This window comes from Phyllopteryx taeniolatus, chromosome 2 (assembly GCF_024500385.1).
Source record: "Phyllopteryx taeniolatus isolate TA_2022b chromosome 2, UOR_Ptae_1.2, whole genome shotgun sequence".
NCBI lineage: Eukaryota > Metazoa > Chordata > Actinopteri > Syngnathiformes > Syngnathidae > Phyllopteryx > Phyllopteryx taeniolatus.
The window spans coordinates 14221887-14249322 of record NC_084503.1 but is presented as its reverse complement, the minus strand read 5'-3'; the positions used below and the strand labels follow the sequence as shown (position 1 = coordinate 14249322).

Below are 27436 nucleotides of genomic sequence, written 5' to 3'. Positions count from 1 at the left end.
TGCAGATTCAAGATGTGTGCATGCAGGGACAGGCTTTTATTAAAGGTGAGATTTGCTTCGAAAAGCAAACAGATGAAATGCACACACACACACACACACACACCTACAAATGATATCCAACGCAATTGTGTCCTTACAAAATGGCAAAAATAAAAGCGACTCCCTTTTCTTGGTGGCTGCGTCAATGTTGACGTCAGGTGGAGAATCTCCCACTTTGAAGATGGACGCAGGAACATGCATGTACAGCTTGTCGGCTCGCTGTGGCAATACATACATACATAAATAAAATAATTAATTAACCACACCATGTGTCCAATGAAACATGTTTGAAAATGAAAAGAAAAGGGGGAAGATGCTGGGACTAAAATAATAGCCCCTCTCCTCCTCTGTCTCCACAATGGAAAGGCCATTTTATTATTTGCCCACACCTCAGTCTTGCCTTGTGATTGGGAGCTCCACAGCGATAGATAAAATGTTTTTTAACATGTGCGTCAGCTGGTGATCATGAGGACAAATACTAATGCCTTCAGGTCGGGTTTCCCCCTGCAGCGAGCAGACCCACGTACAAGCTCCAGGTGCGTTGACCCCCCCCTCCATGTGTGATGATGCGGAGCTACAGAAAGAGGTGGAGGGTTGCAGACCCCTCCACTGCACCCCCTCTCCCCTGCCTCCCCCTAAACAGGGCAGAAAGCTGAAACGCGTAGTAACGGAGCGCCGCTTGGCCGACTGATGATGCTATTTTTAACTCCCATCCTCAACATGCCTGCCGCTGCGGTGTTCTCTGCTCAAGGTGGCCCACTACATACTGTACACAGGGCTGGCACATAGTGAATGGTCAATCGTGCTGCATGCATCTGGCTCTGCAAATCAACCATCCCAATCACAAGTATGATCAGATAAAATGCATGGCAGGCCGATAAAAATAATAATTAAAAAAGCAACATGCAATCACAAATGCAATATCTCTGAAAAATGACTTGTGTTCAAAAGTATGGCATTAATTTTAAGAAGCCCTTCTTATTTTTGTGATCCTTTTCACAATCTTACTTGCAGGATTTCCTTTACGTGGCCTTGTCTTTCTCTACTGATGTGCAAATGGGGAGAAAAGAAAGGAAGGTTTGTAAAATATTGTCCATTAGATAAAAATTGTACTTCACCCATTTACTTGACTGTATGAACATTATTATAAGAGGGGGAATTGATACACTGTAAATTGCTAAACTTATTTTACACATCTGTTTTACGAGCTGAGAAGCAGCTGCATTTGTTGAGCTTATGGTGCAGTGGAACTGTCCTTGGTGCTTATTTGGAATACTGCATGTACTAACTTACTGCACTGCTGTAGTTGTTTTTAATTTGACCGGTTTACATTTATGTCCCAGAAGTTTATTTTCATACAAATATTTATGAAAAACATTCATATATTTTCTATTATTATGACTTCACTAGTGCCTTAGCGTAAGTTAGTAATACAATAAACATTGCAGACAGAGGACCCCTATGAATGTGTATCCTAAATAATTACCATAGAGCAGTTTCAAAAGACATGCAATTTTCAGAACTGCGATTGCGATAATGAGGATAAGTGGCATAGAAAATGGAAATTCAAAAGGAAATTCAGTGAGGTCTTTACCCTGATTGATCAAATTATATGAAAATGACTCTTATACAGTACTGTAAGTGTACAGAAATAAACACAAATTTAACATGTCATAAAGGACTTTCGTAACAGTGTTGTTTTACACTACATTAACGTATACAAACCCTGACATTTTGATGCTTTTAAAGTTCTTCTTACACTGTGGGAAGTTTCTCCTCCTGGTTATTATGTAATGTTTTACTGAATGAAGCAATGCACTCATGTCATGTTCGGCTCAAATCAGGTCCTGCGCTGTTTTTCTGCAGCAACTATAAAAAGTCACTATCACTCTATTATGTAATATCTTGCAGCAACATCCGTTACTATACTCGGCAGTGTTGTGCTAAAAATACAGGCTCAGATGTGAAATGATACTTTGCAACACAACAATGAACATCAAAAGTTTAGCATTGGAACATAAGACAAACTTTTCTCAGTGGACAGGAGCAGTTTGCCAATGACTTGAATGTTTTGGGGACAAAAGAGGCTCTTCCTTTCTGAAATGTATACTTACAAGTGGAAAAACTGGAAAATTAACAGATGACCAAACTAAAGCCATTTATATTCCTTGGCCACCATGTGCAAGGGATGAATGCATCACTTTTTGTATTAAGCCTAAATTCTTGTGAGAGTGGACATGTGTCAATAAAGTGCACATTTGTCTCAAAACGGTAAAAGGTGTGCGCAAATTCAGAAAGAGAACGGTGTGCCTGAGCTACTCCGGCAGTAAATATACTATCAGTCTGAAAACACTTAATGGGTTCACAGCCTCACACGCTCATTCAATGCAGTGGATCTGTGGTGTGCCAAGTCACATGCCTGTTACATAACAAGGCTCCGACTGCTGGGCTCAACATCCTTGACAAATCCATGCATGCTTTGATGCACATGAGCTATTTATATACTGCAGCTAAGATAAGGCTGGTCAAAAATATAACTCAGCTCAATTATTCATTGAGAAACATTTCCTAGCAGAGCTGGCACAGAGTTCTGTTGGACAGGAATAGACCAAGGGAGTAACAATAAATAATGCACACTAGCAATGCAGAAGTCTGTTTGGTGGCTTCAAATTTGAATGGGAAGGGTGAAGAACATACACAAACCTGCATGCGTCGCGTTTGTATTTAAAGCCCTGTGTGCATACGCTTCAGCCTCTCTGCAACAATCGTGTTTGTTCACAAGATTCTAAAAATAGCAGGCTGTGCTGCTATTGTGCCATTTTTAGGTCTTGAGATGGTTGAAGCGGTGGAGGTGTAGCATGAAAGGAAAATTACATTGCACACTTGTGTATGTAGCTGCACTTGTGCCTGCGAATGAATCCCTTCTAAGATCAGCCATTCAACTCACAGCAACACATTTACAATTTGCGGCCAATGCTTCGTTTTTTTTTTTTTAGCTCATGCGAACCAGTGACGACCGATTTGAGGATTTGACTGCTGCCTCACACAGCATCAAACTGAACAGGCAATAAGCTGGCAATAATGAATGAAGGCATCCACCATCAACCACAGTTACATTAAAAATGACAAATTATGTTAAGTATTGTTGTAAAACACATATTTATACTTTATAGAGTGTTTTTATGGCTCGGCTGCAGCTGAGATGCACTTTCTTAAAACCCAGAAATACCATCTTGCCGTTCAGCCGAGTTGAGTGGGTGGGTAACAGCCACGAAGTGGTCGGGTATGATATATGAATATTTGAATATAATTGCCAGTACTACGTCAAAATGTCAGCGATTTCAAATCCTGTCGTTTGCAAGCGCATTCAAACGAGAAACCACATAGATGTCAACCTAGCAGTTGTATCTTTCAAAGCACAACATGCACAAATCTCAATTTTCTTCAAATACATTCTTGTAAAAAATTAATCCTTGCATGTATTTAAAAATTAAGGTTTAAAAAAGGACTTGTTTGCATTTCACAAACATCTAGATAAAGGCTGATCTTTGGACAAAACACTTGGGTGGGCTCTCTTAATATTGTGCAGATGTACATAGGGTTGGACCCAAAGTGGCTGCCTACGACTCACAGCAGAGGCACAACATCTGAAACAATTTCGGCATTATTTGGGCAAAGTGACAATCTTTGTGGAGTAATGGTCTTGAAAAATGTATGTCAAGGTTCTCATTGTGATCTCTCTTTCTTTTCTTTGTAAAAGTGAAGATCTGAGGACATTTTGGTTTAAGGAAGTGTTGGATCCCCTTTTGAAATTTCTAATTTCTTTTGGGGGAATCAGTTAAATGAGTATATCAGAGGCACTGTCTGTTGTGTAATAGATGCCAACAAGGGAGCCCATTGAGGTGACTGGTTTTGTAGAAAGATTTTTTTTGGTGAATACATGTGTAGATTCTTTAAGTCAGAAACCTAGTCATTGACTGCTGGTGAGTTAAGAGCTTAGAACCAGGTAACGATCAATACCAATTGAAGTGTATGCTGGAATCATCAACTATTTAGGTGGAGTAAATTTGGACTGTATTTTGAGCAAAAATCATGCCCATTCATCCCCCAGATATAGCCCATGATCTGTTTGAGGGCATAATGCCTGTGGAACTTACTCATTGTTTTCCTGTCATGATCTCTAAAAGGTTTTTTAAGCTTGGAAAAAAATTAATAATTTGATACAAAACTTGGAGTAACAGAAGGGGGGTGCAGAGCCTGGAGATGACCCTGAGGTCACTGGTTGATTGATTGAAGGTCCTCAGTCATTTGGCTAATGTTCAAATTGCAAGGGTTTTGCTATTTGGACTGAAATGTTTGAACCTGTGCTACCCAACAGAGCTCAGCTGTCCTGCAAAAGATTCTTCTGAATCTGGATGGGCAGAGATCGTCATCCAAGGCACAGTTCCTTAAAATAAAAACCTTAAGGGGTGAATAGGCATGGAGATGAATGAGAAGAAGAGTATTTGTCCAAAGAGCATCTGTGTTTAATGCATGTTTTTCTTTTCTTTCCTTAATTGAAAGAGTAGAAAAAGTATGCTCACAGGAACTATTTAAGTTTGTTTGCTCAATGGACTGAGATTAAATGAGTGGTTGAGGCCTTACATGATTGTATCATTTCAGTTTTAGAGAATGTTTTGTTACATTTTATAAACATTGTAAAGAGGGTTTTCACAAGGTTACATGATAATGGTTAAAATGCATATTGGTTTAGTCATTCAACCAGACATTCTGTTTGGAGGCTGATACAGGTACTGTATGTATTGTACAAGCTTAAAATTCTTATACTTAACCTTCCAGAAATTGAAGGTTGCTGTATTAATGGAGGAGTCAACCTTTCTTGGCTTCGTGTTTCACATGGATTTGCTTATGTTAAACGTTGATTCAAAGTGGAATATTGATAAATATTTTGTGTTTTTGTAATTTAGTCATTGGATCATGCTAATAACAGCAACAAAAACAACACTAATTGAACCAACAAGATTGACTTAGTTCATTCAACAAAACAGGCATAAGAAGAACAGACTAGACCTGTTGTGATTCATACAACAGGGTTGAATTTTGTTTTACTGACGTTCCACCACAAAATTAGATTTAACTTGATTAGACTAAGTATAAACATGTTCAATGAATGCAAGAGAGTGACGGAATGAAAGTGCTACGATCATGTGTACACTAAAGTATACTTTGTTCAGATAACAGAAGAAGACAGATTGAATGTACGTTTTGTTTAGCTGGAATTTGGGTAGCAGGATACCATCAAATTCATCCAATGAATTATTTTTTGAGTGCACAAATCTTTTTTTGCAATTAAAAAAAGTGCTGATACAAGAGCATTTTACAATATGGAATAATATGCTTATATACTGGACTTGCCCTTTTCTTTCTGTACGCCAACTATAATTTTCAAGGTGAATCCTTGAAAATGTGCTAAAAGTACCACCAGAACCTTGTGTAATTTTTGAAGCATCTTTGACACTGCAGTGGATCCTCAGCAAGCTTCAGTGACGTAAAATCATTGGCTTGCAGCCAATGAAAATCGTTTACTGTAAGAGGGCCAAGCTACTCGAGCCAATTAACTCATTAGATATGAACATTTATTTTAAGGTGACCTTGTGACAACAAAGCCAAGTTTGTTAAATACAAGATGACACGCAGTGACCAATTGTGATTATAACACTAATGTTTCAAAATGTTAACTGGAATCCTACCTGTTTTTTGTTTTTTTTTTAAATTAAGGTACGTTAAACCAGGGCTGGTCAACTGGCGGCTGGCGCCCACACTCTGAGTGGCCCCTTGAATAATTCCAAAATTAAAATTAAAAAACTTTTAAATTTGAAACATTTCCTCTACTATACCTGATTACTGTAACAGTTAGCACCATAAGGTGCTGTAATAGCTCAATCAGGAAGATCATCAAAAATAGGACGGAGTTTATATGTTTAACGAACTTAAAGGAAAGCTTAGCCTATGTAGCCAGTTTGATTTGGAGAAGTTAGCCATGATTGATTTGTGACACTGATGAGGCATTCAGGACAGTCACTTTTACTTCGAGAAGGCTTTGTCGTGCAAATATCAGGAAAAACACTTTAGGACCCTGTGTACAGCATCTTGTATGACACCAGGTAGCGCTTAGCTCAGCTTAGCATGCAACGGAACAGAATGGGAGGATACTATATCACACACAACGCACAGTTAGGGTTTCATGCAAACAAAGTGCAACATAAAGCTGGCAGTTAATTAAGACACATTCAACGAACTACAGGTAACAAACACAAACGATGATTAACGTCCTAATTACGGCAAAAATTCAGCATTGAATGTAGAATGCATGCTGGGAACTAAAGTTGGTCCTGATGACATTCCTGTGGAGGTATGGAAGCATTTAGGAGAGGTGGCTTTGGAATTTTTGAACAGCTTGTTCAATAGAATCCTAGCGCGTGAGAAGATGCCTGAGGAATGGAGGAAAAGTGTGCTAGTGCCCATTTTTAAGAACAAGGGTGATGTGCAGAGCTGTGGGAACTATAGAGGAATAAAGTTGATGAGCCACACAATGAAGTTATGGGAAAGAGTAGTGGAGGCTAGACTCAGGACAGAAGTGAGTATTTGCTTGCAACAGCATGGTTTCATGCCTAGAAAGAGTACCAAAGATGCATTATTTGCCTTGAGGATGTTGATGGAAAAGTACAGGTCAGAAGGAGCTACATTGTGTCTTTGTAGATCCAGAGAAAGCCGATGACAGAGTAGCCAGAGAGGAACTGTGTTACTGCATGCGGAAGTCTGGAGTGGCAGAGAAGTATGTTAGAATAATACAGGACATGTACGAGGGCAGCAGAACAGCGGTGAGGTGTGCTGTAGGTGTGACAGACGAATTTAAGGTGGAGGTGGGACTGCATCAGGGGTCAGCCCTGAGCCCTTTCCTGTTTGCAGTGGTGATGGATAGGCTGACAGATGAGGTTAGACTGGAATCCCCGTGGACCATGATGTTTGCAGATGACATTGTGATCTGCAGTGAAAGCAGGGAGCAGGTGGAGGAACAGTTAGAAAGATGGAGGCATGCACTGGAAAGCAGAGGAATGAAGATTAGCAGAAGTAAGAGAGATTATAAAGTTGATGGATGTTGTGAGGGAAGACATGAGGGCAGTTGGTGTTCGAGGAGGATGCAGGAGATAGGCTTACATGGAAAAGGTTGACGCGCTGTGGCGATCCCTAAAGGGACAAGCCGAAAGGAAAAGATGATACTGTAGCTCTCAAATCAAAATTAGACAAAAAGCGATTTTTTTCTTCTACACTAAGAACCATTTACAGTTCAATTAAAGTGCATGAGAAGTTACTGAAATCTGTGTCCTGCAAAACCATGGACATAACGCTGTTAATGTTGCAAATGCGTATTGTGGTTTGGACGATTGGCAGGATGGGGAGATGCACCAGGGGTCCTTCAAGTTACAAAGCAGAGTGAACTGCCCTATCCTGCAAAGGGAGTAAGCCTAATAATTTGGGGATTTGAATGACATACGGGACAAACATTGCATAAAATTAAAATTTTGAGTGATTTTTTTTTTGTGGAAATATGCACAAAATTAGTTCTTGCACTTAATGGTGGTCTGCTGTTCAGCAGTTTTGTGCCATCTTTGAATGGTAATTTTTATGAGAGCCATTTGCACTGGGGTTGGGGGACCACAGTATGTGGTTATTTTTTGATTGCTTCAACCCATTTGTTGTTGAAGCAAGAGTTGATCTTTTAAGCATTGGTTTGAGCATGAAATATATTGAGATACTGTGATGTGCATTGGTTCAATAAAAAGATACATATGCACGTATTTTGATCATATCCTTAGCCTTGCAGCATTATTGGCCATTTTTAACTTCGTGTCACAATGTCAGTAAAGAAATACCAATGTATTCAGTTTAAACTCTCAGCCACCCCAGTGAAGGTAATTCGTAAAGGTTAATTGCGGCAATTGGACTTCTTTCTTGGTGAATTGGCTGTTTTTTCTTGTTTCCCAAAAACGTTCAAAAATGACTTGGGCAATTATGCAATTAGAATAATTACATTCAAAATGGCATTTTTGTCATATATATTTGTCTGGTTATGAAGTCGTATATGCCCCCCCCCCTGGTAGCGCTGTCGAGAAATTGTGACACCTTCCAGTTAGCTGAAAAGTCTGACAGCGCCATCATGTGGTCATTTGGAAAGTGTTCCCAACACGTATGCAAGCAGGCGTTTTTACTGTGTACAGACAGGTACGTGATGTGCAAGCTGTAAAACGGGGATTTTACGTTGGTGTTTGTGTACTTTTGATTTTCCAAAGAGATACAAATGAAGCTGCAACAATTAGTTGAAATCCACATATGGCCTTTATTACTGTACATTTAATAGAGCTTTCACTAATGATGGCCAGAAGGGAATAAAATTTTTTTCTCTGCCTGATTACCTTAAGAAACAAACATAGCATAATTTACCTTTTTTTCCCCCCCATTAAATTAGCTTGGAGCAAAATCAGTTTGTAAGTCCCATAAAAATAGGAATAATGAAAAAAGTGCAAAAATTTGCCGTCAATTTTATGAGCGGAAACGAGGGCATATATTGTTGAAAATATTCCATCTCAGGAATTGCTTAACGAACACAGTATTATAACCTTTTAATTAGAACTTATCAAAATAAATGTAAAACAACTGTCTCCTGGCCATATGATTCATTTCAGTATAGTTGTATTTTCATGAGAATAGTATTACAATATTATGGTTTTCCCTTTTTGTTTTAGATGCCAACTCTTGCATGAGTGTTAAAGTAATAAGCAACACAGGGGCATATAAGCCATATTTTACTTCCCTTCCACATTTGCAAACCCAGACATTAACTGTTAGGAAAAATGACTTCTAGTTTTTCCATACTAGGTCTGTTTTTTTTTTGTACAAATTAACTGTGGGCTTTTAACGAGTACGTTTGAGTGTTCTCGATCTGTTGTGGGCATGATACGGGCAACTTCTGGGAACTATCTGTTCGATGGTTTAAGGATGACGGCGTTCCCTCTTGGTAAGCAGGTAACACTGAATGGTTCTCAGTCGGTCTTTGGCAGGGGCGAACTCTGGCTGCAGCTTCAAAGTGGACTCGTACCAGCGCATTGCTTTTTCAAACTCCTCCTGCCGTCAGGAACAACAGAAACAGTATGTCCATACAGGCTCATCCATTTAACTGATATAAGTGGTGAGAAAATAATGATTGCTTTACCATAGCTATGTAGACATTGGCAAGAGTGAAGTGGTTTACTACAAAGTGTGGAGTAATTTCTACAGCCATGCGAGCTACTGTAAGAGCATCCTCCCACAGTCGAGCATTCTGGAAGATGTTGGCCAGACTGATGAGGGGAACATCCTGGTTAACAGGGGGGAAAAAAACATTAGGAAGTACTTGATTACATTTGGCAAAGAAAAGATTTCAGACGAATAGGGATGGGAATTTCTTGTAACCTCACAAATCAATTTGATGATTCAGAAACCTCTCTTTTGCTTTTCAACTGTCAAACGGCCACCTGGGGTCACAATTTCTGATGGGTCGCTGATTTTGTGGTCACACTGGAATGGCGCAGTGATTGAACATCACGAAACACCTACCATTCACCCTAGCTTACCGTGAGAACCTTGACAATATGGGACAAAATGCACCCCAACTTTGACATAACATGATAACGTGAAAGGACCGTAAAATTCCGGGATGCTTCCTGTCACACTCCGGACCACCTCCCCATTGTGTCCTGTCAGATTTAGTTGTGAATACCCCGTTTTATTATGGCTGACTGGGTTTCTCTCACACCGTGGGAAATATTTTGACAATTTAAAGATCTCACCAGGCATCCATGGCAATCACCACCCATCCCGCCCCTCCGCGTTGTCTCACAACCATCCCGTTTTATCCACAGCTGCCTGAAATGGGGCTGCAGTGGCCACTGTGACTATGGTGTAAACGTAGCTTTACAGCAGTGAGTAAAACAGTTTGAAGCAAGCACATTCAGACTCTTTTTGGAGAACTGTTCTCTATCTGCCAAATTGGGCAGAAATGCTGGTACTGAAAACATAGTATCATTTATTTTTTTACAGCACAGTGTCACAGTACTTTTTTAGTACCAGAATATCATGCAATGTATCTTGAATAAAAGCATTATTTCTATATACATTTCCGCAAAAGTATCAAGGCAGCTGGACTGTTCTTGATTGTTGAAGTTGTTTCATCTTTAATTCAAAAGATTTCTTCAGTTAAAATTTTTATGAGTGGCGCCTCCCTATTTATCCCTCTGTTGGTGTCGCCTGGGGGTGGTCAACAATAGGGGGGAGTTGTTACCCGGTGTTGTTAGTGAAAACAACCGTCCTGCATACCAATCATTAGTTCACTCGTCTTGTGGCAAAACAGCTCGTTAGGCCCACTCTTCCCGTAGAATGAAGCAATCTTTTGATATGTGAGGACATTTTTATATACAGACAAAAGGGGATGTCTCAAACCTCCTCTTCTATTTAGAGCCAGCTTTTCTAGTTTGACATAGATAGCTTCTTTTACACCTCTTTCGAACCAGCAGTCCTCCCTATCCAGAATTTGGACGTAATCAAAGAAAGTCCCTTCTAAGTTGAGATGCAAGTGAACCGCTGATTATGGACACGAAGAAGCCGCCCATCAATGCTGGAATAGAGAAATTAGGGCTAGGTATTGTTAAGAACCTCACGATTGATATGATTTGGATTATTTAGGTTGCGATATGATTAAATTTTTATTAAATACTGAGTTAAATGCTTTGCGGTCGAAGTAGAAATACACAAATAATTAAGAGTACCTGTGCCTGTGAACATATGGGTTATGTCACTTCACATTTTTGAGCAATAAAATATCTGAAAATAAAATGTGCACAATAACTTATTTGTGCATCTCGGGTATTAAAAGTAAAAAACATGATAGTTCTGTATGAACACTGAAAAGGTGAAGTGCGTGTAAACTTAATATTTCTTATCTCTTGCAAATTGTGATAAACCTCACATTACATCATTTTTTTAATGATATTGCATCTCCACTCCATTTCTGGCTATAGCCAAGTGTGCACATGTAGATTTTCTGCACCCTCCAGTGACCAGATGGTTAATTCAGAGTTTTCTGATCTGAATTGATATTGGATTGGGGAGGAGGAATATTGAAATACATCAATTAATCGATATTTTTACCCAACCCTAAAAGAAAAGTACAATTTAATGTGTCGAGAGGTTAACACACAATGTGATTAAGATAGCTAACAAATGCTCTCAAATGATGTAGTTCATAAATACAGCTGCCAATTTTGTGTATGTGAGGTGCAGATATCATTGCTGTCTATTTGGAGTCATTTTTCTCTCATAAATGACCGTTGAATAGGGGTTCCTACAACGCGGATGAATGTAAATAAATGTATTTATTCATCCGTCAGTATCATGATATATTCACAATGGATTGATCCTGGAATCTTGTCATTGTTGCATCCCATCAAGTCATTTGGTCCAGTACTGAATGAATTAATGCCTTTTGCTGCAAATAATGAGACAGGACAAGCAGAAAGCAGTACAAGCATTTCCTCCCTGGTTGGGGTATAAATGGAGGCAATGATAACAATGCTTAAAACATATAGTGTCTGTCTTTGTTTGTACACCAAGGGCTCTATTTTCCTGACTAGTGCAAATCCGGTGTGGCGTAGCTCTGTGAGGGGGAAGGTTAGACCGGGTTGTCGTATTCTTGCAGACGTGCACAGCGGTGTATTGAACCCAAGGGGCTGTCTGTGTCCATGGGAAGAAACACTGCCAACTTTATTTGCCGCTAATCAAAGCACCTAATTTTTTAATTTCCTTTAAGTGAGGCGCAATGATGGTCGTGCATGCATGAAGAGAGTGATCCGTGTGTGACAGAGCATTGTCACTTGGCCGGTGTGGCAAAAGACAACGTTATGAATTACAGAATGAGCTGGCAGTAACTGCGGGAGACTTAAATATGGCCACGGAACCTCATGAATCCTTCACCATCCATGTACAATCGTTTTTGTATGTGCCCATCCTTCCTCATAGCTGTGTGTTGGCTAGTGTGGTGATTTAAAGGGGGAGGGTGCTTATGATGACAATAATGATGATGCAGGGTTGGCACTGGGTCATGAAACCTCTTGGCCAATGTGGCTAAACTATAAAAAGCCACACTGATGTGTAGTTAGCCACAACATCACGTGTTTATGTGGCTAAACCTTTAGCCACACTTAGCCAGTCCTCGTCACAGGGAAACCGATAAGCTTTAATGATGTGGGTCCAACTAAAACTACCTCATCATCAGTCAGGAGTAGGGCTGAACGAAATGGGAAATATTCTTAATTGCAAGGTTTTTCTTGTTTGTTTCTTTTAAACAAATATTGCTATTGCGATTTAGCATGCTATTTTTCAGGGCAAAGTTTACCGTCAGCATTATTCCCTAAACAAGAAATAAATTCTATAGTATGACCAACACACCATGGACTATAAACAACAAATAACCATTTCCTGTAACTTAGGCCTAAATATTGTGATGAATTGATATGAAGAAAAATTTTTTTATTTTACTATTGAATTGTAAAAAGAAAAACCTTCCATCCAAGTAGAATATTGATTATATTTAACTTCATGCCTTGTAAAAATGTAATACTGTATAAATATGCACTTGCCAGTAGCAATGCTGTCATTGTCAGCCAAGTATAAAGAGGGTGACACGAGTGACACTTTTCATCATCAAGAGGAGTATAAAAGCGGTTCAAATGGTAAACTATATTAAATGCGAAATAATGTTCTCATCAAATACAGTAAGTGTTAAATTTATTCACTTATTTGATCATTCTCAAAAAGGATCTTAATGACTATATAGAATTTTCCCAAATTCAAACTTTTTAGTTGATGATAAACATTTAATATTCTTAATATTTATTAGTAAATATTAGTAGGCTAACTTTAGCTGTCAGTTAATTCTAACAGATTTCAAAAGCAGAGAAAAAGTCTAAATTACATAAGGGGGCGGGGGGGAGCCCTTACTATTGGAGCATTTCCACCAACCAGCTTTCAGACACGCGGCTTGAACGTTTGCACGAGCACGTATGTGGGTATGCGTAGACTGTACTTTATATATGACCAAGATGGCGCCTACATGCGTGGACGCCTCAGTAACGCGCTCTATAGTATTGTCCTTGTTTTTGTCTTTTTCCTTCGTCTTGGGAGACATAACGCAACTTACTTACACTAGGGAAGAGTCGCTAAACATTAGGGAGTCTACTACGACCCTTCTTTCGCTAACTTTCACATATCCACAAAGTTTTTTCTCCAAGTTACTTACTAGAGGAGCAGCTGCAATCTATGGTGCATGGAGGAGGTGAAGACGGCAACACGGTGGGAAGCGTGCCAGAGTGCAAGTTAAGGTCCGCCAGCGAGGATTTCAAATGCCAATTTCGTCAATTTGCATCGCCAATCTATGCTCTCTACCCAAGAAAATGGACGTCCTGCCTCCCTCTGCTTCACGGAGACTTGGCTTTGTGAACGCATCCCCAACGCCGTTCTGCTGCCCAACTTCCAACTTCACAGAGCGCACTGTGACATGGCGCCATCCGGAAAACAACAGATGGCGGGATATACTTCTACATCAATGGAAAAATGGTGCACTGATATCACGGAGCTCAGCACACAGTACACACACAAGTGACTTGGAGTTACTGTTTTTGAAGTGTAAGTCATTCTACTCACCGTGCAAGTTTACTTCATTCATTCTTGTTGGTGTTTATATTCGCCCCCAGGCTAACACGAAGGCCGCACTCCAAACGCTGGCTGACCAAGTAAACCAACCCCTCATTATTTTTGGGGACTTTAAGCAAGCAAAACATAACCACAAGCTCCCTATATACAAGCAGGACACTGACTGTCCCCAGAGGGAAAACAACATTCTAGACCACTGCTATACCCCGTGTAGCTTTGGGCTTGTCTGATCACTGTTTAATTCACTTAATACCAACATACAGGCACACTTAAACTTAAAGGTCAGAGAACATACTACTGTAACCGCTGTCTATCTGCTATATAATCACTTCGAAATGGCAGATGTGGTTTGTAAAGGGGTTCTAGAGTTATCAAGAAAAGGTTTAGAATTTTTGTCCTCTGACCTTTAATTCCTACTATGCTAGCTTTGTGTTTGCAGATATTGATAGTACTGACGTATTGTGAGCTGCACACACCTCTCACCGCACTGTCTCTATTGTGACTGCACAAACAAGTTGCCACGTAGGTGGAGATGAGTCCAATCGTAATCAGCTGGCAAGTCTTACTACAGCTCATCAGTGGAATTTTGCTTACCTGCAGGGTAAGCTGTGGAGATAAAAATTTGACATGCTAGAAAACAAACTGACTGCAATTTTGGAATCAGCATGGCAAATTTAGTTTTAATCAACATAAAACTAACACAACAGAATTATTTTTTCAAGTTGTTCCCCAGTCTTATCGGTCTCCTTGACTACTAATAATCTGTATCGGCCCTGAAAAAAAACCCATATCTGTCTATCACTAGTCATAGGACCCCTACTGGACACTCTGCAGCTTGCCTAACGAGCAAGCAGGTCTGGATGATAAGGTCAACATGGGACTGCACTTCATCCTGGAACACCTTGACAGCGCAGGGACCTACATGAGGATCCTGTTTGTGGACTTCAGCTTTGCATTCAACACCATCATCCCCGAACTCCTCTCCTCTAAGCTTCTCCAGCTCAAAGTCTTGCCTGCCATCTCCCAGTGGATCTACAGCTACCTGACAGGCAGGACACAGCAGGTGAGGCTGGGGGACACCACCTCATCCACATGTACCATCAGCACTGGGGCCATCCAAGGATGTGTCCTCTTTCTACTGCTCTCCTCTCTCTACACGAACAACTTGACCTCAATGCCCTCAGTTGTCAAACTCCTGAAGTCTGCAGGCAACACCACAGTCATTGGCCTCATCAAAGATGGTGACGAGACGGCATGCAACATCCTCTTGCACCCTCCACATCCTGGTCACCACCTCTTTCAGCTCCCTCAGGTAGGCGCTATCGAACAATGCAAACTAAAAACCAGCAGACATTCCAACAGCTTCTTCCCTCTTCCCATTGACTTCTTAAACAGTTGACTGACAATTTTATTGTAACATGCTGCCAAATCTCTGTCGGGACACTGCGACATTATTCGTACACTCACTATTTTATCATGCTGCACTATTTGCATACTGTTTACTACGGCCCACTTCCTGTGGTCGAGAACTCGATCCACCACTTGCACAATCGTCAGATAATTGCTCTATTAGTCCTTTTAAACTAGGCTCATGGCGGTGTTCCTGGCCCGGGCCCCTCTGGCTGGATGGCTCCGCGGGGTGGGGGTTCCCCTCTCATACCCTGTGGCTGCTCTCCTGGGTGTCCCCCTTATCATTATGTTGTTGGGGGTCCCTCGCCGCCCTCCTTTCCACCAAACGGGGAACACTGTCTCTCCTGCTGGATGGGCGGAGACTGGCTACATTGGCCGGCCCTGCGGGTTGGTGGGGGGTGTCTCGTTCTCCTGGTGGCGGGGATCAGCCACAGCGATCTTTGGGTTCTTCTTTACCTCTCTCACCAAGGCTCTTCTCCCCCGATTGCTCAGTTTGGCTGGACGGCCACCTCTAGGAAGGGTTCTGTTCATCCCAAACGTCTTCCATTTAAGGATTATGGAGGCCACTGTGCTCTTAGGAACCTTAGGTGCAGCAGAATTTGTTTGTAACCTTGGCCAGATTTGTGCCTTACCACAATTTTGTCTCTGAGCTCTTCAGGCAGTTCCTTGGACCTCATGATTCTCATTTGCTCTGACATGCAATGTGAGCTGTAAGGGCTTATATAGAAAGGTGTGTGGCTTTCCTAATCAAGTCCAATTAGTATAATCAAACACAGCTGGACTCCAATGAAGGTGTAGAACAATCAAGGATGATCAGAAGAAATGGACAGCACCAGAGTTAAATATGAGTGTCACAGCAAAGGGTCTGAATACTTATGGCTGTGTGATATTTCAGTTTTTCTTTTTTTAATAAATCTGCAACAATTTCAACAATTCAGTTTTTTTCTGTTAATATGGGGTGTGCTATGTGTACATTAATGGGGAAAAATGAACACATTATTTTAGAAAATGGCTGCAAATTTAAGGGGGTCTGAATCCTTTCCGTATCCACTGTATAATGATTTAGTTTCCTCATCTTTATTACAGCTAATGTCCTGTCTTTTGTTGTCTTCTCTTCCTATATTATTTAGTTATCTTTTCACTCTCTTCCTTTTGTTTTTTCTGTCACTCCCTTTTAAAACTTTGTTCCCCTCCGACTAGAGCAGGGGTGGCCAACTAGTCAGAGACTAAGAGCCACTTTTTTTTCTGTGTTACTGCAAAGAGCCACATACACGGGTACACATGAACATCATCTTTTAATCATGTATGCACGCATACACAGACCTCTGCTCAGCCAGATCTAATGAAAATAACCACACCAACATGATAATATCAGTAATTTTCAACAGTTAACATTGTGTGCAATGTCTCACACACACAAACTCTCAGTTCAAGCAAGTCCACAAACAATAATAGAATAATTTCCAATAACATCTTTCTCTTACTATGCTGCTTAGTGAGAGTTCTGGCATTCCTTATCTTGAACAATCCTCTTCAAATCTGGCTTGTATTCTGTTGTTGCCACTCTAAGCAATTCTTTCAAATGAGTGTCAGTCAGAACAGATCGATGCTTTGATTTCACATGTTTCAGGGTAGAAAACACAAGACTCGCAGACGTACGTTGACCCAAACATGGACAGTATCTTAAGTATCTCGTTTGATGTTGGGGTATTTTTCAATTGGCACACTTTTCCAGAACTCAACGGTCCCTTCCCTTAAAACAGCTTTCAGTTGATCCTCCCACAAAGGTCGATCATCTCCAACTCAGCCGCAGCCTCATCTGTGACGAGCGGGGCTTTCAAACAGTCTGGCTTCCAAGCCAGCTGATATGATGCAAGCGTTACGGTCTGAGTGTTTTGTAAATTTTTTGAAAAACTGCACCTGCTTTTCTGCCTTGCTTTGTCAAAGCGACCAACTTGTTCTTGCGAAGTTCAGTCCCTTTTGGAAATTCCTGTTCCATGTTAGGGTGGAGTGAGCTGAAGTGACGCTGAAGATTTGAAGCTTTGAAATGCGCTAATGCTGCGTGACATATAAGGCAGATCGGCTTGCCATTACGTTTAACAAAAAAAATATAAACTCTCCCACTCTGGCAAAAACGTCCTGTGTTCTTCTTCATATTTTCGTTTGGCTGTGCTTTTTTTCCCTGCCATTTCAAGAGGTAACTTGACGGAAATTGTTTACAACACAAATGATGTCACACCAAAGATTCTCTCGTCGCTCGTTTGACGTCACTCAAACAGGCTTACATGGTCAGTGTGCCATCTAGCTGTAGGGGGAGTGAATGACAGCTCCAGCCAAGCATTTTTGACGCATGTCATGTGACAGCTCCTGAAGAGCCGCATGAAACTAGTTAAAGAGCCGCATGAGGCTCGCGAGCCGCGGGTTGGCCAGGCCAGGACTAGAGTTTTCAAAAAAATAATCAGAATACAAAGAACCACAGTGGCAGCTTAAAAACTCTACTGTGGCACAGTACAACTGTTCCGGCCTAAAAGGCATACAGGTCCTCCTTTCGGCTTGACCTAACAGCTGAACAGGACCAAAAAAGCAATTTAAAATGAATTTAAATTGCTTGAGGACTGCATCATTTGCACAATCGCCATTATATAAGCATCACCACACTACTGGCACACTTTAATTGTTCAATGACTCTCCCATATTTGTGTTTTTTTTTTTAAATGTCCTAAATTAAATACATTTTGTCATAGTGGCTGTTGTTGTCATACTAGAGTGGCTTCAACTACCAGAGACAAATTCTTTGTGTGTCTTGTAACATACTTGGCCAATAAAGCCGATTCTGATGTATTCACCACTCGCAATACCGTCAATATTGCAACATCTCATTTAAGTACTATATGGTTGCGCCCTATTGCAACATGACACTGACTGCCTGGTGGGCGCTGCACGTCACAGTTCCACTTCTTTTGTTCCACCTATGTTGTTATTTAATAATCGATTATTGAAATGCATCAATTTATTCAGTATAATTTACATCCGTACGGCATGTAACTAAGAAACGATTATTTCTCATGCCCCCTACAAACGAGGGGCCTCCTCCGATTTATCACCTGGGAAAGCAATTGGTAAATACTACTATTTCGAATCTTAGTAGCTAAAAGATGGTAAAGTTTCATAGATTCACAATTACTTCTCTTCCGATTCTGTATTTTTCTGTTCTTCGGAATACAAACCCATCATTAATCAACTCAAATTGATTAAATACTGTAGTGAGGAAGTTGCACACAACCAGAAAGTAAGCATAGCCCAATAAAAACCTCATTGGAAGAGGAAATAACATCTCATTGACTGTTGCTAAAGGTACAGGCATTACCTACCTTCATGTGATACGGGGCGCAATTGAGGGCCTGTCGCAGACAGTCAATTGCTCTCTTGCCTTGACCTTTCACCCTCCAATAAAGTGCAGCCATACTGGATAATACCCATGATGTCTGGTTCTACAAGAGAACTATGTTTTAAGTTATGAAAACATTTGATTTAAAAGGTCATAATGATAATGATTTTATGTCTATTCATTTTTTAGAATTTAGTCTGTAGTTCACATTATAGAGCAATTATTTCTCCAGCCTTGGCTGTCGCCAGCATAGCAATATATGTCAATTTTCCTAAGTGCATCTTAATCTCAAAAACACCCTTCGAAGCAAGTGCTCTACGTTTTCCTTTTAAATACCAAGTGACTGAACTCACATTGTTCAAAAAACAATTTTGCTTTAAATTAAAATGTAAATTCTAACTTACCTTCTCCAATACTTTAGCAATTCGAGTCCCCACCTGCTCAAAGGACTGAGGCGAGAATTCTTCTTTGCCAAGATTTTGCAGGACCTGAGGGCAAGGACATTAAAAGTTATAATAATATAATTTTTGTATTTAAGTATGATTATCCTTTTAGTGTTTGACCCATGCGTTAGTCTACCTCACTGAGTTGGCTCTCTCCTGTATAGTGGATGGCGGCTCGATTAGCCATACCTGCCAGGTGGTCGAGGGTGTGCATACTGGCAGCGAGGTTTGCATTGCATAAAGGCTCGACAGCTGGCTCCTGGAGCGGGGTCGCAAAATCTATGTGCTCTGTGATGCTGGGGGAATAATATAAAATCGTGAATCACCCCCAAACCACAGATAAACAATGGTCCTCAGTTTACAGTAGTACCAACATGCGACTTTTCAAGGTTACGATGACATGCAGTAAACTAATTTGCAGAGCGGTAGAATATGTGTCACCAGAGGTGGGCAAGTAATGCGCTACATTTACTCCATTACATTTACTCAAGTAACATTTTGGATAAATTGTACTTGTCAGAGTAGTTTACCATACCATACCAAAGTACCATACATGTTACTTATACTTGAGTGTTTATGTAAAGAATAATCGATACTTTTACTCCGTTACAATGATTGACATGCCGCATCGCTACTTTTATTTAGCCATTATTACGTGCACAATCTATTTTTAGACTCCTATCTTCGACTTAAACATAGGGCGCCGTTGCGCTAATCCAATGTGATCACTAGTGTCAATTGACTCTCATTGACCAATCAGACAGCACAAAGCAGTCAAAAAAAAAAGAGCAGCTTTGTCATGCAGGTCTTAAATTGTGACTGCCCAAACTTGGATATTTCAGCCCACTTCGAACTAAGTTGCAGATGTTTCTATTGTTGTTTTGGCAATGCATCCGGAAACATTAGCCCTATCTTATGGTCGCTCGCATGCAAGATTCGGGTTACGTAACCGCTGCAGTAACAAACCCCATCATAAACCAAGGACACCCTGTATGTACAGACCAATTCAGAATATTTCTAAACAACAGGCGACAGAGATACTTCTGGGTGACAGAATGCAAGAGGCTATAGCTGACTTGAACTGAAACAATGATAGTTGTACAGAGAAGATAGCAAGTGGAGTAGCCACTTTTTAAGGGACAGACTTGGAACTAAACCGCCATCATCGGGTTTGAAGCTGAAGTGTGAGAAGTTTGATGTGAGTTTGAGTGAATGCCTACAGTGGACTACCCATTTCACTGTCAAAAGAGCACATCTGTGCCACTAATCCAAGAAAGTGAAAACTCAAGCTGAAGTTATAATAGCCTTCATTGTTAGAAAACGGGGAAATTAACCAGATCTAGATAAAAACACCACAGGAAAAAAGCCTACTCGATGTTCTTGGCCGACACAGCTAGCCAGGTGCTTGCCGCAGTGGTGAGATCAACCCTTCGTGTGTGTTGACACTCCTCTGGCCGTGGCCAGCCAAGACTTGTATAGTCCCTCCAGCGGCCTAGAAATGGCAAAGAAAAAAAGTAAGTTGTATATTCAACCTGTTGGGAGTCCAGCCCCTTTCAGTCCTTGTCCTTAATTCCCCCTGGTGTAAGTTAGTGGTACCTGGAGGACCTGCTGATGGGATAGTTGGTCCGCTAATCTCCAGAAGAGAATGTTCTTCAGGCACTGGCTCCCCACCCTGGCTGTCATCAGAGACGGCCACATTCTCAGTGCCATCCAACTTTGCCTTTCTTACTCTCTTTACTTGAAAAGTGATCTGATAAGCAACATCAAAATAACACACAATCAAAAAGGCCAAACAATAGATCCATTGAGACCACTTGTTTTACATGACCAGTTTACAGTAGGTGGGGAGTGTCAAACTAATTTTTGTCACGGACCACATTATAGTTAGTTTCGCTCAGAGGTCCATTTTGACTGTGAAACCATATGTTTAATCGCCACGTAATAATAATAATCAGAATTATAAGTATGATTATTATTATTGAAACATCTTATTTTGGTCTCTAATGGTTGCACGTAAAGACTTTTTGATAATAATCCATCCATCCATTTTCTGTACCGCTTATGCTCATAATTAATATTATTATTAATCGCCTCTTCATATAACATACACAACAAATGGATAGATAGTTTTTAAATCAGAAGTCAAGGACAATAGCTTATTTAACTTTGTTAAAGTTACTGTAAAAAGGGGTTTGGTAACAAAAATGCTTGCAATATCTCAGTGTTATTATTTATTACAAATTTTGGAAATTTTGCTACAGATTTGAGCCCAAAAAAATAAATAAATAAATGCCGCATAAAATGATGTAGCGTGCCGGATGTGGCCCCCAGGCCTCGAGTTTCACTCCTAGGCAGTAGGAGTATGTGCCGTTACCCATTCTGATCCGTCGTCATCCTCACAGTTTCCAAAGCAGGACCCTCCACTACTGCGGGGCCCCATCACATGGTCATTCTTGAGCACCCGGATCCCCTGCAAGTCTCCTCGTTTGCCACTGACATCCAAAGCCCCCTCGAATGCTCCAATCAGATCTTCCTTCAGCTGCCACTCCTCCTCACCTTCGACCCCTCGCTCTCCAAGTGAGGGGGTCGTCTCTGAAGACGACTGAGAAGCATGCTGTTTTCCAGCAGCCTCACCAGACCAGTTTGTGTCCAAGATGACCTCTGTAGCAATTGCAGAGAAACAGGAATCACAATCATGTCAAATTTCATTTGAGATAATGTATTATTGGAATTGTAGACGATGTTACTTTGATGCAGCGATATAAGGATGCACAAAATACTGTACAATGGGGGGAGTATTTACAGTGAACTATACTACGTACCTTTAAAGCTGAAAAGTCACTTTTTAAATGCTTGTGTGCAAATAGTTGGGTCTCTGGAGTGCCTGCCCACCCGCCAAGTGCAAAATTAAAATACTAAGCACTTTTTTTTAAAGATGCCTCTTCCAAAAAATGTGTCTTCTCGCTAGCCATTTTGAATTTTGTCAGACGTTAAGTGTGGCTAATTTAGAGTGCTGCCCCACAGAGTTTTCTCCAGCCATGACTTGTCAGCTAGGCAGAGCGAAGATCCGCAACAGCCGGAGTCCTCCTTTTATTGTCTTTTACACATTTGCATTTTCCCCCACACTGAGGGTTAGCACAACCCTGGTAGTCATGGTAACGAAAGCCATACTCTGCATTGGAGTAGTCCCCAACCTTTTTTGCACCATCTAACGGTTGTACGTAAAGACATTTTGATGTATTGGCATAGAAACAAATACATAGACATGATTAAATATTTTCTTTAAAAAAATAAAAAAAAACCTCTTTCTTGCTTGGGGTGGAGCAGTTTGGATGGCCTCATTTGCAAGACTGTCGCGACATATTGAGTAGAAATGTTAGCATCAAATATGGAAATAAAGTAACCCAAATAAAACAGTGACCTCAGAGCATTAGTGGCCAGAGAAGAAAACGTTTCTATTTTATGGTACATCTTCAAACTGACAAGACAAATACAGCTCCCATTTAAAAACAACATATAAAGCATATGATTATGATAATATAGTATGAACATAATACAGTATGGTTGATTATGAAGATTTGAGGGGGTTCCCACTGGATGGCATAAAAAGTATCCTTCCTGTTTTCCACAGTCACTGACTGCGTCACTAGATCAGATTCTTACTTTCAAAGAGCAAAGAGTCCTCTATGGCTGAAATGGAAGCTGTATCTTGTTTTTCTTCACCGTCCTCCCACTGAATGGCAAAGTCGTCAGCAGCACAAGCAGAACCCTCTGGATAAACACAGTTCGGTAAAGGCGTTAGACAAACAATTCCTAATATTAAATTGTCTAGTAATGTCACAGTTATCTGCTTCAATAAACGATCCGACTGCTGTGTCAAAATAATTATGAATGCAAGTAAAATACGGTAAAATGCTAATGAAACCAAATTCTTTTTGATGGTAGAAAACTGCTGTGAATATCAAACATGGGAAGAACTGTAAAGCCTGTTTAAAATGTCATGACATGTAAATATAAAACACATCAGTTGGAGAATATTTTTATACTGTGTGTTGTGTGTTTACTGTGTAGTCCATGTGCTTTGTTGGAGGAATATTTGGCCATGGAGAGTAACATTTTGAAACATCTTATTTTGGCCTCAGCTATTTACAGCAGGTTTAAATTATTGAGTGGTAACATTTCTCCAATTCAAAGCACTTTTCACTTAATTCTCACTGATATGAATAAAGAAGTGGGTGTGTTGTCTGTGCTCATGTCAGAAGTGTGAAATACTAAAATACTCAATGCTGTACTCATTACCACTTGCAGCGTCAAGGAACCCCATTGGGTTTTTCTCAGGATCAGATTAGAGAAAGAAAAAGCTACCTGACACATGGGGCTCCATGGCCCAGAGAAGAGTAACATATTACAAAACGCTTCTTAGTGGTTAAATAATCAGGAGGGCCCTGCTTTTTCAATTCCACCAACACGTCTTCCTATGAGGAAGCAGAGACTGGGGATGTAATGTTGGCTCTCCTATTTCTGGGGTTAAGGTCCTCGAGGTGGTTAAAAAGCTTCTCGGTGGCAGGGCCCTTAGGGTTGTAGCCGAGTGTAAACTGGTTGCGACGAGAATTAGCACCTCCAAATCTGAGTTACAAAAGGGTGGAGAGCCTTCCCCAGGTCGGGGATGAGATCCTGTCCCAAGTAGAGTTTAAGTATCTTGGAGTATTGTTCAGTGAGGGAAGGTGAGGCGTTCCGGGCATGTCCCACCAGTAGGAGGACCCAGGTGACGACCCAGGACACCCTTGAGAAACCATATCTCCTAGCTGGAGCTGGACCAAGTTGGGGGAGAGGGAAGTCTGGGCTTCCCAGCTTAAGGTGACCCACCCCCCTTTTATTTTGTAACCATTGGAAGTGTTCAATCTCATCAAATGGCAGTGACCTATAGGGTCCCTCAAGGGTCAGTTCTTGGACCCCTCCTGTTCAGCCTGTATATGCTACCTTTGGGTCAAATTCTTCAGAACTTTAATTGACTATCATAGCTATCCAGACAACATACAGTTATATCTAGCAGTGACCTCCAGAAGATGATAGTTCAATTGAGGTTTTGTGTCACTGTCTAAAACAGATAAATAACTGGATGAGACAAAATTTTCTTCAATTAAACCACAAAAAAACAGATAATTGTTATTGCCAATAAAGAAAAGAGGATTGCTGTTAATAAATACCTGGAGTCGCTCTCTTTAAAAACCAAAGACCAAGTCTGAAACCTTGGTGTACTGATCGATTCCGACCTGAATTTCAACAGTCATATAAAATCAATTACTAACACTGCCTTCTACCATCTGAAGAACATATCCAGAGTGAAGGCTTGCATGTGCAAAGCAGACCAGGAGAAGCTCATTCATGCTTTTATCTCAAGTAGACTTGACTATTGGAATGGTCTTCTGATTAGACCCCCCAAAAGAGCATTAAACAGCTGCAGCTCATTCAGAATGCTGCAGCTCGGGTTCTCACCAGAACAAAGAGGTCAGAGCCTATTACCTCAATTCTAAAGTATTTACACTGACTCCCAGTCACCTCAGAATATATTTTAAAGTTCTGATGTTTTATCCATCCATCCATTTTCTTCCGCTTATCAGAGTTCGGGTTGCGGGGGCAGTACCTTTAACAGGGACGCCCAAGACTTCCCGCTCCACAGCCAATTCATCCAGGTCTTCCCGGGGGATCCCGAGGGCAGCTGGGAGACATAGTCTCTCAGCGACCATAGGTGAGGGTAGGAACATAGATTGACCGGTGAATTGAGAGCTTTGCGTTTCGGCTTAGCTCCTTCTTTACCACAACAGACCAATACAATGTCCGCATCACTGCAGACGCTGCACCGATCCGCCTGTTGATCTCCCGTTCCATTCTTCCCTCACTCATGAACAAGACCCCGAGATACTTGAACTCCTCCCCTTGGGGCAGGATCTCATCTCCGACCTGGAGAGGGCACGCCACCCTTTTCCGACTGAGGACCATGGTCTCAGATTTGGAGGTGCTGATTCTCATCCCAGCCGCTTCACACTCTGTGAACTGCTCCAGTTAGAGTTGGAGGTCACGGGTTGATGAAGCCAACAGAGTGTCCAAGACATGTGGCCGCAAGTCCGATGACACGACCACAAAGTCAAGTATACCCAAACCTGCTCGCCGCCTCTCACCGTAGGCAACTCCAGAGTGGAAGAGAGTCCAACCGCTCTCAAGAGGACTGGTACCAGAGCCCAAGCCGTGTGTGGAGGCGAGCCAGAATATAAATAGTCAGAACTTCTCAACCTCACACACCAGCTCAGGCTCCTTCCCTGCCAGAGAGGTGGCATTCCACGTCCTAGAGCCGGCTTCTGTAGCCGGGGATCAGATCGTCAAGGTCCCTGCCTTTGGCCATCGCCCAGCTCACACTGCACCTGACCCCTATGGCCCCTTCCATAGGTGGTGAGCCCATGGGAAGGGGGACCCACGTTACCCTTTCGGGCTGTGCCCGGCAGGGCCCCACAGGTGCAGGCCCAGCCACCATGCATTCACCTTAGAGCCCCACCTCCAGGCCTGGCTCCAGAGGGGGGCTCCGGCGACACGCGTCTGGGCAAGGGAAACTTAAATCCATACATATTGTTCATCATAGGGATCTTTTAATGCTGTTTACTTGTACTTTTATTTTGTTCCTCTTTGTTTTAAATATTTATAAGCTGTTTTTTTTTTTTTTTTTTTAAATGTTTTTAATCATGTAATGCACATTGAGTTACCTTGTGTATGAAATGCGCTATATAAATAGCACTGCTGCATATGAAAAGTGCTTAATTTGCAGCAGTCCCCGCAACCTAGTCAGGCAGCCACCAGGGGGAAAACGCATGGTTAAGGCTTCATTAAGCTCTGGCACTGCGCTCCAGTGCCAACTTCAAGGTAAAAGCCTAAAATGAGACTGATGTCCAATGTAGTAATATATGAAGCTTTTATTTTGAAGTTGAACCTCTCAGCACATTGGGGAAGAGGTGGCTTGTCACGGTACGAGAATCGTAGCGGCTGCCTTGACTTGAACTTTTCGGCCAGCCTGACTGCAATGAAAAAAAATAATAACCGGAAACCACACAAAGTAAAAAAAAAAATAATTAAAAAAAAAAAGTATATATAAAGTAAAAGAGGGGGAAATCACAACTGTCAAGTTTTTTGTAGTTTGTGACCGTGAACGACTGACCATTGGTCAAGCAGAACGGAATTCATTATATTGACGACAGGGATCTGTAATATTATCGCCTTCCATACATCAACTTTATTTGCTTCCATTAAGTTGCAATACGTGATTGCACTTTTTAATAGCCAATTTATTCAGTTAGGCCTTGCTAAAGTACAATTTTATGAGTACATTTAAAAAAAATAATTTATTCTTATTTAAAAGACATTTTGAACTGAAAACTGTTACATATTGTTTGTCAAAAAGTAGTGCAATAAAAAAAAAAAAAGATTTTCAAGTTGATAAACCAGAGATCTTGCGTTGGAGAGAAAAGACACTGCGGTACCATTGTAAGCTTACTGCTTCTCGACGGTCTGTATCTGTTCTCTGCAACGCAAGATCGCTGATGCGCCCCATGCAATATGATGGCTGCTGCATTGCTGGAGGGCATGACGCAGATGACGTGTCAGCACAGTCATCTTGGTTAACTTGATACTGTGCTGTGGCGCAACACTTTTGCCTCATTGATAAATGAGAAGAGAAGAAAAAAAACAAGACAAAGAGTCGGCCATGTTATGAACCGAACGGAACACATGCGGGCCGAACTGAAACAGTCAAACCGAACAGTTTTGACAGTTTTCAAAAACTGTTCCATACCTAGTATTGGAGGCTTTGAAATATTCAAATTTATATAATGAACATAATGCTACATCACGTTAGTTTTCTTTAACAATTATTCATTTGTTAATGCTTCAAATTCATGCAGAATATGCTCTTTAACATGAACGTTTTGTAACAACTCCCCCACATAATTTATGGTTCTTTTCTGGACAGTTGCTTTTTTTGTTGGCAAGGAGAACATTTTACTTAGCATCAAAGTTACTCACGTGAGTAGGGCTGTTGGTTTGAGAGGTTGTAAAGGAAGGGATAAAACTGCAGGCAACGCAGAAGAGGTATACTGGCACGACACTGTTCACAGTCAGCAAAAGATGAGAAGGAAGTGGAGGAGGAAACGGCTGTCATCAGGGTGTGGCGAAACAAGGCCAGACCTCCTGTCACATTGCCTTGGGCCAATTGCAAGCTCACCAGGCTGAGGAGCGCATGGGGCTGGTGGGGGAAAAGGGGAGTTGTTAAAATACTCATGTAGTTTTTCTACCAAACTCTAGTAGGTCT

At 41.1% G+C, this 27436-nt stretch overlaps 1 protein-coding gene across 2 annotated transcripts in view; it reads right to left on the bottom strand.

The window, feature by feature from the left end:
• Window positions 1–8417: 8417 nt before the first annotated feature.
• ttc17 (tetratricopeptide repeat domain 17) overlaps window positions 8418–27436 on the bottom strand; it is a 43597-nt gene continuing 24578 nt past the window's right edge. The window contains exons 16-25 of one of the 2 annotated variants that reach the window (XM_061762142.1): window positions 27151–27370; window positions 22747–22854; window positions 21458–21744; window positions 20680–20833; window positions 20455–20575; window positions 19220–19379; window positions 19045–19128; window positions 18624–18743; window positions 9311–9454; window positions 8418–9222 (exon numbers count right to left, since the gene is read on the bottom strand). In XM_061762142.1, coding sequence (XP_061618126.1) covers window positions 9091–9222; window positions 9311–9454; window positions 18624–18743; window positions 19045–19128; window positions 19220–19379; window positions 20455–20575; window positions 20680–20833; window positions 21458–21744; window positions 22747–22854; window positions 27151–27370 — 1530 coding nt within the window. In that variant the 3' untranslated portion in view covers window positions 8418–9090. The remainder of the gene's footprint in view (window positions 9223–9310; window positions 9455–18623; window positions 18744–19044; window positions 19129–19219; window positions 19380–20454; window positions 20576–20679; window positions 20834–21457; window positions 21745–22746; window positions 22855–27150; window positions 27371–27436) is intronic. The other variant, XM_061762152.1, reaches the window with a different exon arrangement.